General features: G+C 37.9%; 1 protein-coding gene across 2 annotated transcripts in view; it reads right to left on the bottom strand.

Annotated features, from left to right (window-relative positions):
• Positions 1–3,157: 3,157 nt before the first annotated feature.
• CLSTN2 (calsyntenin 2) overlaps positions 3,158–15,532 on the bottom strand; it is a 674,371-nt gene continuing 661,996 nt past the window's right edge. The window contains exons 15-18 of one of the 2 annotated variants that reach the window (XM_034781547.1): positions 9,318–9,441; positions 8,519–8,703; positions 7,579–7,663; positions 3,158–3,277 (exon numbers count right to left, since the gene is read on the bottom strand). In XM_034781547.1, the coding sequence (XP_034637438.1) occupies positions 3,234–3,277; positions 7,579–7,663; positions 8,519–8,703; positions 9,318–9,441 (438 nt within the window). In that variant the 3' untranslated portion in view covers positions 3,158–3,233. Of the gene's footprint in view, positions 3,278–7,140; positions 7,664–8,518; positions 8,704–9,317; positions 9,442–15,532 lie in introns of those variants that run through there. The other variant, XM_034781546.1, reaches the window with a different exon arrangement.

Here is a 15,532-nt window from a genome sequence, read left to right as displayed (position 1 = left end):
AATTTGCTCTATATTCAGACATATTTCTAAGAATGCACCATGTCATTTTACAGACATATAACAAACTGCACAGCCTGACAGGTTCTGCTATCTGAAAAAGGTCACAGAACTTGCCACCTAAAATGAGATCAGATTTTAGCTGACAAAATTAAAGTCATACTTCTGTGAAAGAAACATGAAAAACTTATGCTTCTTCCCTTGGAATAAAAATTCTTACCATACTGTACCTATTGGCCCCAATAGAAGTTTTGCTTGAGTTAGGACTGTAGAATTGGGCCCATATTGGGACCAATATTTTCTAGCTCAGGCATCTAAAGTTTATTGTCTAAATCTATATTTAGGCAGCGAAGGGCTAGATTATCGCTTGCTTTCAGGGAGCTGCACAAAGGAATTGAGAAGCGCAAGGCTCCCTGTGCTTCTCCATTAGGCTACCCAGATCTTGAGCTGGGGTCCTATGCAGAGTGTAACACAGTCATTGCTCTCCCTCACAAGTGGGATATGAGTGGAGTCATCTGTCTTCTGGAGCTGGCTGGATGTGTGTAGGGGAGAGGGGGAAAGCAAACTGATTGTCCACTGGGATGATTGTCCACTACCTCATGCAGTCATTTATACCAGTGCAAAATGAATACAGTGTGGGTATAAAGCACTAACAAGTCAGAACTGTACTGTTTTGCATTCATTTTGTAACAGTGGAAATGACTGCAGCAGGTACAGGGTTAAGAGAATCAGGCCAGATGAGTCATAGAACCTTCAGGGACTCCCCTGGGACCAGCACCCTGTATTCAGAGCTTCATAAGTTGCTAGATTTTCAGTGGTACTCACAAATTTTTATTTTCCACAAAAGGAAAAAAAAATCCATGAGACATTCCTTTTAAAACAATAAATAACCTCCCCCTCCATCTAATGTTTACCTTTTTCTACAGGATCAGTATAAGCTTTTAGCATTACATACTTTCTCTTTATTTTTATTAGTATTTAAGTGTATTTTTATTAAATAGCCTCTTCAGAAAATCCAATTAAAATGGACAAGAGAATAGCCCAAGGACACACTCTCTCTCTCGCGCACACACACACACACACACACACACTCTCTCTCTCTCTCCCTCTTCCTTGTTTGTGGCAGGATTTATGCCTACTGTGCCCAGAAAAAAGTTCTCATCACACAACATACATAATTGCAAATTCATTCCTCTGTCCCTCCTCCCCCACTTAGTAGACACACACACTCCAACATGTATGCAGTTAATAGAGTCCTTATATCTGCAGTTGGTAATGTAAAACCTCTAAAGAAATTAAGAAAGTTAAAAAAAAAAAAAAAAAGGTCTTTAGTTAACTTTGTTGTAAATGTGCATTTACTACCAAGGTTTCAATAGCTCAAGTCTGGGTTATGGTTTCTTTTTAGAGAGCATAAAATTACTTCAAAACAATTATTATTTCCCCTACAGTAATTAATATCAATATATAAAAATAAAAATTATAATAACTAAGTTCTCATGAGACCTGTTCCAACACCTATTGAAGTCAACAGAAAGACTCCCTCCCAATAGACACTGCGTATCAGGTCCACGCACAACCCACTTTTTCAATCCCCAGGACTATTGCAAACTCTTATAATCCCTGTGTAAGAATGTTGACAAATCCTTGTGTTATTTTTCTACGTGTTATATAACAGAAGCTTCAGCTAATATGGTGGTGGATTTTTAAAAGTATTTTCTGTGGTATCTTTCACCCTTAATTACAGTCAAGAACTTTGTGGAATGAACATGAACTGTTTTTATGCAATTCAGGCTCTATTAATTTCTGTTTAATCATCATGGCTCCTTTCCAGAATAATAAAACACAGCAGCTTGCTAGTCATTCAGAAACAAGGAAGCTTAGTTGACTTGCTAGACATCACTGGTGAAGTTTTGCTGGTACATGTTATTTTAGCAAAAATATTTCTCAGGTTTGATGCAATGTGCTGTAACAATAGTGGTTGTCTCTTGGACAACTCGGTCCAACAGGATGCCTTTCCGCCACTCTCCAATCAAAAAGGATCATGCCTCCAGCTAGTATGGTCTAAAAGAAGAGTTAAACCATTCCAGCATGATCACAGACTTGCATTCAATCCTTCTTTCCAGGATGCCATTTCCGTTATTAAAAATACTATAATACTCTACAGCAATGGTCCTAGCCCACTCTGGCTTATAACTGTGTTCCTGCTGTGTTTACACTGTTAACCGCAGGAAACATAGCAATTCTTAAAGAACATGCTGGCTCCCTATTTGTTTTGAGTTCAATTCAAGGCACTGATGCTGATTTGCGAAGCTCTATGCAGGTTGGGCCTGGGCATAGAAGTCAAGGTCAGCTGGGGGTTCTTTTGCTGTCAGTCCTTAGACATGGATTTCCGAGGGGTAGTGGTTGAAGGGGTCCTCAGTGGAAAGCAGTTGGATCTGGAACTTTAATGATGTCTGGTGTGCAGAGAGAGTCTCTGGTGGACATTCAGACTTTGGTGTACGCCATATGATTTTATGAAAATATGCCAATGAGTGTGAATATAATGTAATTGGAAAATGCTTCATGCAAAAGGTCTCTTGTAAAGTATCATTACAAAGCTGATAATCTACTGAGTGTGTTCATCCTATTTGTATGAATGTATCATTCTTGTATCTTTCCTATCCAAAGTTTAGTTCTCTTGCTGTTGCTTCTGCCACATTGGCTCGTTGTGGAAGGGGAGTAGAAAGCCACTATACAGAAAACATTAAAGGAAAAACATGCCCCACAAAGGTGAAACAATTATAGTTGGAAAAACTAAGATGTTAATCATGTGTTAGACATCAAGATTTACAGCACTCGGTTCCTTTCCCTCAAGCTAGATTCCTACAAATTGGGTACATGAAAATTAAATTGTGCTACAAGGTTTATATTGTCATTTTCAATAAACATATGAACAACTGGCACAGGTATGCTTAATCTAATCAGCAATTATGTACTGTAGTAGGGAGGATGGGATTTCTACTGGCTTGTAGATTATCAAGACCTCAAGACGTGTATTTCTCTTCTCTCTAAACAATCAAATGCTTTCTAGATGTCTTAATTTCTGTGATCTATGGTGTATTTCCCAGATAGCATCATCTGTTTGAATAAATGAATATTCAGAACAAACACTAACATTTTATTTTAGTTAATACTAAGATTTAATGAACCCTTATTTGAACTGGTGTCAGCTGGTGCAGTACATCTTTATATTGATCTCAACAGCCATATGTCTTTAGAATCATTTGTAGAGATCTAATACCTGTGGTACGGGTGGAAATAAAAAAGAAATCTGAGCTATTGACCATGAAAAGGAACATAAGCAGCAATATTAGTTCAGATAACACATTGTACAACTGGATTGAATTTGCATTAGTACATTTTTCAGCTTTTTCCAACCTGCCTCTATCCTCAAAATGTCAGAAGAGAAAATGTAAGTATCTATCTTAGGGCATTTTTAACACCCTATCCCCATAACAGCCAGATGCCATATGAGAAGGTCTCGCTTTTGCAGTTTTTCAGGGACTTTTGGGGCCCAATTCTGCTGCTTTTAATAAAGTAAAACTCATCTTAATGACATCAGGGTGAGTTTGGCTGAGTAAGGGTCACAAGACTGGGTCCATTTTAAACACTTGCTACTGGAAAATGAGGACTTGTGTGGCTTGATGGCCCAGATCTGTATCTGGAGTAAGGGGATATGTCTCAGGTAGCCAGATTATTCAGGGGAGTGCAAAAGAGTAAGGATATTATACTGCCCTTTTAAGAGGTTGTACAACACAGTTCCTACAGCAGGGGCTGGGGAGTGGGCACCACACAGCTTCCTGAGGGCGAAGATTACAGTTTTACCTATCTTCTAATAGGAGATACATAGATGCTCCTTGTATAGACTCTCCTTGTCGCGAATCTGTTCAGATCTGGGTACAATCTGGCCTTGAATGAAATATAGTCTCTAGTCCACCACACGATCAAAGTGATAAGCTTGAGGGTGAGGGGAAATATACTTAGAGATTTCTAAGGAAGTGAAACTGAGAGAGCCCCTATTAAGAAATATTATATAGTACTTTTCATTAATCAACCAGTACAGTTATGTACATTTTAGTGTGTTGTAGAACTGGTTGAAATTTTTTAATCTAAGCATATTTTTGACCAAAAATACTTTTTCAATCAAAGTAATTTTGCCCCCCATTTTTGGGTGGAAAAAAATGGCAACTGAAAACAAAACAAAACAAACAATTCAGTAAAAATGCTCTGGCTTTCATAAAGATTTTCTACCTTTGGGGGGGAAAAATCTAGTTTTGGTTTCAGCAAAAGTGAAATATTTTTATTGAAAATTCTTTTTGAAAACCAAAACATTTTTTGCTTTTCATTACTTAAAAAGAAACTAAAAAAAAATATTGTAGAAATGTTTGGAAAAAAATGAAATAATGAAAAAAATTCTGTAAAAACACACTGTCATTTTACAATCTTTTCCAGTGTTTTGGGCAATTGCTACAGAAAACTGGAGTGATGTTTTGCATGTGTGTGCATTTTATAAAGGAATATCCAGTTCTCACTTAAATTTTGTAAAAATGCCCCTCCTGATCATTTGAATGAAAAATGCTTCATAACCTAATCAGATGATTAACCTAAAATAAGTACATTTTAGTGTATAGACTACAATTTTGTAAAACCAATATAGCGATAACACAGGCTCTGCTTTTTCTCATCTTACTTCTATAAATTAGACATATTTACAATATAGAATATAAAATTATTCATGTTTGCTCCTTCTGTAATGTACCAGCATGATCTGAATAGATTTGCATCCAATAAACAAAATATTTAATGAATATTCATATATTATCAAGTCATGAATAAGTTTTAAAATAATTAGACTATTAATAACGTTGTAAGTTGCTGTTTTCAAACATCATAAGAATGGTGAAAATCATTGACAAAAAAGTTGATTTTTAATTTCTATACAATTTTAATTTTGAGATCGATTTTTAAATCTAATTTTTACTTTCTGTCTGAGCAGAAAGCTTTGTTTAGTTGTGTGCTGAAAATAACCACAAATGAAAGGCCTGCTTCATATTATTATTGAAAAAAAAAAAAAAAGGAATTATGCCTTTTCACCAGATTTCCTTACATCATACTCTGGAAGGAAGAAAACAATATATATATTTTAATAATGAGTTGTTTGTACATACACCATCTAGAATGCAAAACAGTGAGTGGCCTAAAGAACATCTTGCTATTAGTGTGAGTATAAAAATAAATTAGGGGACCAATCCGGCTGTTCTTACACCCTCAAGTAAATGGGACTGTAACACATGAGAAAAGTTCTGTATTGCTAACACCAAGCAGCCAAAAATCATGAGTCAGGCTCCCCAAAATCATGAGGTCAATCTAAAAACCATGATTTAAAAAATAATAATAATAAATAAATAAATAAATTTGGGACTGTCTTCATTTACCTTCTAATATTTTAAACTTGTAGGGCCCACTCGGGTCACATTTTCAACCTTTTTTTGCAACCATAAGAGCTAGAACTTTGATTGTTTAAAAAAATGAAAGCTGAGATTTTCTGTATTCACGTTAATGTAAGAGCTGGGGCTTTAAGAAATATACCAAGTAGTGAGAGAGCTGGCAACCCTGAAAGTTATCCATATTAACCCAGGGTCAGTAAGGGTTGCCCCCTGCAGGATTAAGTGCCATGACTGTGCATGGAGTGATGGCACCCTATCAAAGAAAAGATTTACACATATACTTTTTTGCTCAGTTACACTCCATACTGTACTGCTACTGAGCTTCTTGGGGGCACACAGGAAATATAGGAGGAATGGCTCACTCCAAACAGCAAATTACAAAAGCAAAATCCAACAAACAAAATCTAAAGGAAAGAAGAGTGTTGGAAACAGGTGAAAAGTCACAGGGCAGCATTCACTGTCATGACAATTGGTTTGTCATACATTAAAATAGTTACTCTAGGAAGTGCTGCCTCATTTGTTATTCATGTCATTTTTAAGATGACAAGGATATTAAAGGGAGGAGGAAAAAAAACAAAAACAGACTTAACAGCATATTTTGTGTACTTTTTCTTTGAACAGTGTTTAGGAAAAAATATGCTGCGTTATACTAATACTTGCTCAAGCTCTAATTGTTCTTTTACTTCTTTTGGTTCCAGGTGGTTTTATCTTTCCTTGTGCCTGTTTTATTTTATAGACCCCTTTTCTCAAAAAAATAAAGGGTTCAGGAAGAGGAGAAAAAGGACAATTGTAGGTGCAAAGGAGAGCTGGAGAGTCTAGGTTATGTCAGTTTTTTCCTGTGCCACTGTTTGGTTGGTAAAAGTATAGCAAAAATGGGGGACGATATTTTATAGAATAAAGCCAGACAAATTCCAGCTGGCATCATTTAATCAGTCTTTCTACAGGCAGAAGGGAACATTTCCCCAAGATTAGATTTTGTTTTCATGCATACATGTAAGTACTTGTCTAAGTCCCAACCAGAGGCAATTTGAGTATACTGGGTTTCATTGATTTTCTGTTACTGCAGTAAGATACTGCATCAAGATAATGATTTACAATGCAGATTACAAAACACTGATTTGTAGCAAATTACTGAATCTGTGGCTAATGAGCAGCCCCACAGGTTTCAGCCAAAACCAAGTTGAATTAGAATTTATGTTTCACATAAGATAACATTATTTAATCTGTGGGCAGAAGATCTTTGAAAGTTAACAAAAGAAAAAAGTTTCATTTTCTGGGGGTTTTACATGATAGTAGTCAGGTTTCAATAGGTGGACTGGATAAAGATTTTATCTTCAAGGTCATGACACATTCGCAGAGAAATGTATTACCCATTCCTATTCTCACATACACCCTACATGTGAAGTCTTAAATATCCTTCTGTAGAATGCAATTAACGTCCAAGAAGGCAAAAAAAAGAAGGAGGTGGTAAATGGCATTCAGCCTTTGACACCTGTAGCACTAAACCTCTGCTCTTATTGGAAGGCAGATTTTTTTTAGACACACAATAAAGTGAAGCCAAATGGCAACAGAATTATTAGGACCCACAGAAATAATCATCATAACAAGCTGAAATCTCTCTTGTATGAAAAAATAGCAAAGGCAAAACCTCTATGGATTGAGTGACAGGACTTTTATTGGATTATTTGGAACAGAAACTGGAAATTGAGGGAATAAATTGACAGACCAAGCTCCAGACTAGTGTCATTACCATAGAGGACATTAAAGTTGGTACCCTGTATTTCACAAGGCATTGTAAGGAAAGGGACAATTCTATCAATAGCAACTGATACAACTATATCAATTTGGGTAATAGAACTATATCTATTTTAGGCAATAAATTCAAATCCTGTCAGTTAATTCATAGACAGAGATTAACTTGACTCAGAAATAAATTGTATTGGTGTTTACAAAAGGAGCAATGGGACTGGCAGGTTCTAGTAAGGAAGTGTTGAATCATCCCACTCCAACTGCTGTTGCCTGGTGGCATTCTGTTTGACTCCCTCATTTCCAATTTCTTCCTCCTCCTCCTCTTCCTCCTCTTCTTCACTTTCACCTGATTCATCACTGGTCGTATCTTCCTCCTCCTCTTCCACCTCCTCCTCACTTTCCTCTTCTACATGATGAGGCTCTTCATATTTCTACATTAGGTTATAAAATACAGGGAAGGAAAAGGACTTGTTCATTAACCTAGCTAGGGGAACATAAAGCAATTGAACCAATAGTTTAATACCTCCTGTAACACCCATGAAAATAGCTATGTAATGGATTGCTCCAGAAACTAATTGCTAATATATTGGGAAAGTGCAATTTACATGGCTACCTGATTATTATGGGATATATAGAGCAGAGTAAAGTAGCAGGTAAATTCTAAAGCTTGAAGCTATTGTAAAAAAAATGGAATATTGGTAAATGACTCATTGCTTAGCAAAGCTACCTATAGTTAGCTCTTTTAACTTTTGATCATGTGTCAGTTTCTCTGGACAGGTGTTCAATTTTGTTGCTCTTTTCTGAACCTCTGCCCTGGATTGCCCCTTGCCTTCAGTTTGTCAATATTTGGTATCAGCACATTTTAAAATGGATGAATTGCATTGTTGTGGGTGGTTTAAATTGCAAGTGTCTGTGCTGGGCAGGAAGTGATAGGGCAATGCTCCTTTCCCCCTTAAGCCAATTCTTCACCATCCCTTCAAACAACAATCATATACAGGATGACAAATAAAATAATAATTAATAATAAATAATAAGCATAATAATAATCATTATTTGTATTGGAATCGTGCCTAGAGGCCTCAACTGAGATCGGGGATCATTTGTGCTAGATGCTGTACATACATATAGTTAGAGACAGACCCTGCCTTGAAGAGTGATCAAACAAACAAAGTAGCAATCTAAATAAATCCATCTTTAAAGTGTTTTTTAAAAACAGTAACTAAGCAAGCTACCACCCAAAATGCTAACTCCTGGAAGTGCCATGGCAATCCAGCTTTTTTGCGTACCTCCATGGGGTTGACAGTAATGGTTAGAGCAGAATCATCCCAATCCATTTCATTTTCTTTACTTCCTTCATTTTCCGTAGAGCTGTGCTGATGAGAAGTCCGAACTCTGTAGATGCCCAAGGCTATGATGAAGACTAGTATGCTGACACAGATTATTATAACAATAGTAGCCACGCTTGGAACAACTGAAAAAAATAATGGAATAATTTCTCTACAGATTTGCCTACACACCACTAAATACATTCTTTCCTTCTCTGTTCTTTCTTTCTTTATGCTGAGATTCTGCAACCAGCACATCACTCGTAATATTTCCTATAATTACATTCAGTGATGACAAATGGTATGAACAATGCAGAACAATTCAACGTCAGACCAGCTGTCTGTTGATGCCAGAGGTTAAATTGTCTTTCATCTATATTGTCCCTTTCTGCTAAGAGACAAATATTCCCAGATATTCCCAGGAACACAATTAGAGAATTAACATTATTTGTGAAAATAATTGATGTCTGGAATTCTGCCATTTGCTGGTTTTAATTTTTCAACTTTCTGGTCTCTATATTTTTTTAAAAAAAAACTGGCCACACAATTTCCAATAGTGCATTTTTTAACTAAAGTGCAACTCCTCACGAAGACAGAGGGGGACAAATGTTGCTTTCTCTTACACCTATGCAATGACTTCTTTTGGGTTGCCCAGGGTATAAGTGGGGATTCTATGTCTTCATTGGTTTACAGAACTGAATCACAACAGAAAGACTGACAACACCTTAAGTATTATGAGCAATTTCTGTATAGTTAATACCTGAGCCATGAATGCTGTTTATGCTTTCCTCTGGGTGATGGATAGACTGGAGAAACTGTGGCTGTATTACCATGTGATTTACATGCTCCATAAAATTAGAGTTGGAGTTGTGTAGGATATTAACCTGGAATAAAAGAAAAAGTAGTGTGATACTACAAAGTGCTGTAAATTCCAATACCATGCCTTCTGGTGTCTGAAACTGTGCTGCGAAGTTCATCATCAGATAAGAATATTATATAGATCTCAGTAGAAGATTCAAGTTCATTCTATAGGCACTGGAGACAAGATCAAGAGTCTCATAAGCCAGTTAACCTATCCTGGGTTATTGTATGGCTTGGCTGGGTCACTTTGTTATTGGTAGCTCTTGAACAGACTGGAAGAATAAAGACGCTTTCTCTCTTTTTCACCTGTATGAACCAGCTCTCTCTCTCTCTTTGTTCCTCTTTCTATCATAAGTTAGATGCACTATTGAAGTCACTAAGAGTTTTATCATTGTCTAACCGGTCTGGACATTTGTAGAGCCTAATGCCATCTGTTCAGACCAAATATTTCTCTCTTCATCCAATTTCTCTATGAATATTGTCACTTCCTTTTTTATGCTACTATAAGATGCATTTTCTTAGCAAGTTGTGGTTTCAAAACTTCATATGAAATACAGCTTACCTTGACCTGCAACTCTGAATTTGAACAGCCCCAAACATTATGGTATTTGAAATGCTAATCAGGATCCAAATATGCAATATTTGATATAACTTCTACATTTACAATGGACTGAATAAAAACCCCAGATCCAAACACCTCAAACTTTTGTGATAATAAAATTTTAGATATCAATCTAGATCCAGTTTTGTGGCTTAAGCCCATATTTAGTAATTGTTGCTTTTGTTCATTTTTCTCTAGGTTTACTTCTTATTTAGCTATCTTTAGGATGTCTGTTTTAAATAAAGTTTACTTTGAAAAGTAACCATGTAAAAATGGCACCCAGTTATTCAGGCTGTTCCCTGAATGTATTCAGTTTTATATCTGCTGACATTAGTGACTAATACATTTTATTACTCTTGCTTCTGTTAACACACTAGAGCCATGCCAGGTGTGGGAGAGTGGGCTGAATTCTATTTTGGCTCATGCGTTAACATAATTGTTAATTAAGTTGCAAAGGCATGGTCAAATCCAGCCTTCATTTACTAAAGTTAGACATAGAAGAAACTGTAGAGAATCTGGCCTAGAAAATCTTTTGGAGACGATCAATGAGCCAGAAGGAACAAAGCTTGATTTTCAGAACCCAGATTACATTTACAGGGCCAGCAATTAGACTCAACCTTTTTACTTGTAAACCAAGACAAATTGTTCTGAAAATTGTTGAGACCCCAACACAGAACTCTCCAATGACATATTTAAAGTCAATTTCCACAGTACAACTGCACTTGAAAAGTGTCCAAATGAAAACCCAAAGAATCACCAACATGGTGCTCAAGAAAGTGTTTCACAAATGTAAGTATTCATGCAATCCTGACTATGCAATGTAGCATGTGTGCATGATACTTGTGTTCCTCCTTTTTGCCTGAAAATGAGATATGAGCCCAAGTTAACAATTTTTAAACACTGAGTAAGATGAGCAATATATCCAAATATTGACTATATGTTCCATTTAGTCATGGCAAATACTATCCTTTGTAATAAGTCCCCAGGTTTTAGAAAGGACAAAGATTTTTCTCACATGACAGCACATGTTGTACGTGAAAAATTCTATTTGTTTCCTATCACAGAACGTACTTCTGTAAAGGTTCCTTCAAAGGAGGGAAGGAAAGAATGTAATTCATAGCACAAAGCAACTCTGCTAACCCCTTCTTTTCTCATAGTCCATATAAATACCAATAATAAGCCAGGAGGAGAGCTGAGAAAGGAAAGCAAAAGGCAGAGCAGAGGTGACAGGAATTTGTTTTTTTCAGAGCTCATGCATGCATTTTTTTTTAAATTTAATTCACTAATTTATTTTAAGGGGCTAATTATAGGATCTCTGGGCCTGGTCCTCTACTGATTTGCAGTATGTTCAGTCATTTACACCTGTGAAAACTGGATATAAAATGTTATCAATGCCAAAAAAGTCACTCTGCAACAAGGTGCACTCATCCTTTAAGGAAACTACAGGCTCAACACAACATACTTCTACTTTTATCCCCAGAACAAGAGAATTCTGGGAAAGGAAGCACCCAGATGGATTCTGGGAATTGTAAATTGGACAGAATATAAGAGGCAGCCTTTCCTCACTCAGTGTGAGAAAGATGTGGAGCGAGGCGGGGAGGGTGGCATGCTGGGGAGATTCAGCAGAAACTGGTGAAGCTAGCAGTTTAGAAGGAGCTATGGAAGCAGTCTAGAAGAGGTGGGTGGATAAAAACATAATGAACCCAAGGGAGATAGGAGTTCTGTGACTTCTGTAAAGAGCCTTGAGGTGGACAGAGGTAGAGGATGGTACCCAAGAGTTGTGAAGTATACACATAGAGGGTACAATTACAAATAGCCAAGTCCCAGCTGGAAAATCAAGGGATTACCAGAGTGAAAGAAGAGGCTGTGGGCAAAGGGAACATACAAAGAACGGGGCACTAACTGATTGGTAACTTACTGATTTGGGGCCCACCACTGGAGCTTCCAGACAGTGAGAGCACTCCCTGGCTTCAGTTCCCTGCAACATGAGAGGGGAAGAACAATGGACCCTCAAAGAAGGCCTGTGGTTCAAAAGGAGAGGCTGGATGAAGGCTACTACATTCCAGAGAATGGAAAGATAACAGAAAGGCTCATGACCCAGTAATGGGACCGCATTGAGCTTTTGTGTTGATTTTTAATTTGGACTCTTGTTTAGGATTTCAGTTACCCCAGGAGATATGGAATCTTTCTGAGTTAGTTGGAGGACTTAATTTAATCATTGTACCAGCTCAGAGAGAAACTGAGGCACACTTAGGAAAGGGAAACCGATGAAGTTACCACATTATAATAGGACACCTCTGACCACAAATCCTAGTCCTTATTGCGTTCCTCCCTCCCCTCAAAAGCCTGAATAAATATGCCTTGTAGAGTGATCTAAAGGGAAACAAATATGGGCTATTTCAGATGAAGGGTGGGTGTTAGTTGCAATTTAAGGCCCCTTGTGAAAAATATCACGCAAGTAGTTCCCTTTCATTTATACTGGGTGCGCTCCAGCTCTTTAATCTCCACTGACCAACTGTAGCTCTATTGTGCAGAAAGAGAGGCAGTCTCTCACGTAGGCAATCCTCATGCCATTCAAGATCAATGCCAATACTTTAATTCCCTTCTAGAATCCAAGAGATATCTATTGCAAATCATGGCGCAGAATTATCCTGTGCTACTAGCTTTGTCTCCAGTTTGGCTATAGGGGTAGCTCCAATGCTGACTGTATTGCAGTAATCTAATCTTGAGGTGGTGTGGCCATGGATAACAATCACAAAGTCTGTCTCCCACCAGTAAGGCCACATTCTCCTGTCTAAGCTGAAAAACGGCCTTCCTAGACATGTTGTTATATGGCTGTTTAGTAGCCGCTGGGGATCCAGTAATTTCCCCAAATTCTATTTTAAAAAAGTAGGCATACAACATGAATAAGAAGACGTTGTTCTAACTTCCAACTGCTTCCCCCAACCTACCAATAGCAACTCAGTTAGCTGGCTGTTACCCATGCTCCTTTGCCAGAGGGTGCGACAGTCAAGAGCTGCTGCTGTTCTTACCTGAGAATCTGGATCCAGGGAGCGATATAGAAATGCTTAAAGAGAAGTGCTGAATTAGTTCAGTGTCTGTGAGAAAAGCACTTGAGAAACTTTTGAGAAGAGGTGAAGCTGTAAACTCAGCCAGACTTGATAAAAGAAGAAAAACAGAATATATACACAGCAGCAGCCTGAATTAGCCACATTTTCTAAATGCAGGATTTCATAAGAGCTTAAAAATTAAAAAGAAACTAAGCCAATTTTGCCATGAGCTGAAAGAAATTAAGTTCTTCATGGCATTAAAACAGCCATACAAAGGAGACACTGGAGAACCATGTATCTCGCTGATGAGATGAACATATTGGAGCATCCTGCAGCATATTCTTCCATAGCAACCCACTGTCAGGCTAAACAGGCATTCAAATTTCCAAGAGAGGACCCATTCCAAAGACATAAGGAAGAGAATGGGACAGTCATTCCATGAAATGGGAGATAAGCGGTGAGCAGAAATGATTTCAAGTACACAGCACTTCTGGAATTACTCCCAGCAGCTGTTGCCCCAGTCAGTTTGGGTGACAGTGGAGCAGACAACCAGTCAGTCATCAGCTGAACAGCTCACTTATGTGTGAATTTTGTGCCTCTAGGTATGGTTTTGGTATGCAGCCTCCAACTCCATAGCTGAAATTTTTGCTAGTAATTTTGACTCCATGATCAGTTGTGGGCACAATTTGTTCCAGTTCTACATTTAACAGATTTGTGGGTGCAAAAGCAGGAGCAACTGTTTGTAGGTGAAAAAATATGTACTCAAAACTGGAATGAATTATTTAAAGTATTGACCTTTCCCATAATACTGTCTATTTAACCTATTTTATAGGTATAATTTGAGATCCTAATGTGGGAAAACAAAAATGGAAATACCCAGCCCTGGAACAGCTATGAATTACATCTGTAACTATCAAATAAAGACAGGTTTCAGAGTAGCAGCCGTGTTAGTCTGTATCCGCAAAAAGAACAGGAGTACTTGTGGCACCTTAGAGACTAAAATTTATTAGAGCATAAGCTTTCGTGGACTACAGCCCACTTCTTTGGATGCATATAGAATATATATATGTTCCGTTCTATATGCATCCGAAGAAGTGGGCTGTAGTCCACGAAAGCTTATGCTCTAATAAATTTTAGTCTCTAAGGTGCCACAAGTACTCCTGTTCTTTTATCAAATAAAGATGCATCTTTCAAAGTGCATGAAGTCAAAACCCAAAGGTTCGAAAAATTGTAGAAGGGAAAAGGATCAAACAGAGAGACTGGTCCAATGCAACTGCTAGGGTAATTCATATTATCTCTATTATAACAGATTTTGAGTTATTAAAATGCAATATTTCTGTTGGCAGGATTGGACTTTTTCTGTGAAATTCATATCAAGGACTACCTCCTCCATTTGTAGTAGATAAACCTGGATGTACATGTGAGCAGAACCTATTCTACAATCCTATTAATCCAATTCCAGTTCCTAATGAACAGGTAGCCGTATATGTTACAAGTTGCAATATCAGATCAGACCTGAAGTTCAGCGGGTCTTATATTCGGACTCTAGCAATCTCTAATGCCTGATTATACCATGTAAAAAAGCACCACCACAACTGGCACCTGGGTTCGGACTAAGGAGGATTAAATCAGCACGGAAAATGAGCAAAATTGCCCCTCTCACTTGTGAAGGTCTGGCTTGAGCCCCATTTCTGGGATAAGGTAAGGAGGCTTGCACCGCTCCAGCTCATGCTGCGCTTGTTTTGTGCCTCTACAGAGAACTTAAGCCCTGGGATATCAATCTGACATATTATACCAGCATGGAGTTCACTTTAAAGAAAAAATTGTAAACTAGAACAGATACTGGTGGTGTTGAGTGTTAGGATATAGATATTCAGGCCTGTCTGCAAAGGCCTATACGTCAAGAATTTGGGTGTATTCTTATCACTTAACTAGTTATAGAGGTACAGAACAAGAGTCAAAATCCGTCTGCATGCTTATAGGCCTTCTCTCACTATGATAGTCTAAGGCCTTGTTCTTAGGCTAAGGTCTTTGGCTAAGCAGCAGAAGCAGCCAGACTGGGAAGCAAACGGTCACGTCTTCACCAGTCACCCTGAAATAAGGCAGTTTTGAGCTGTTAAAAAGGTGATCCAATCTATCACCTCCAGAGAAAGGGAAGAGCCTAGAACACCAAGGGAGGAGAGACTGCGTCTGTAGTTGGAAAGCCATTCACAGTCTTTGTTTAATCCTGAGCTGATGGTGTCAAATTTGCAAATGAACTGGAGCTCAGCAGTTTCTCTTTGGAGTCTGGTCCTGAAGTTTTTTTGCTGTAAGATGGCTACCTTTACATCTGCTATTGTGTGGCCAGGGAGGTTGAAGTGTTCTCCTACAGGTTTTTGTATATTGCCATTCCTGATATCTGACTTGTGTCCATTTATCCTCTTGCGTAGTGACTGTCCAGTTTGGCCAATGTACATAACAGAG

This window comes from Trachemys scripta, chromosome 9, assembly GCF_013100865.1.
Source record: "Trachemys scripta elegans isolate TJP31775 chromosome 9, CAS_Tse_1.0, whole genome shotgun sequence".
Taxonomy (NCBI): Eukaryota; Metazoa; Chordata; order Testudines; family Emydidae; genus Trachemys; species Trachemys scripta.
Note: the sequence above shows the minus strand (reverse complement) of the source record. Positions and strands in the feature narration are given on the sequence as shown.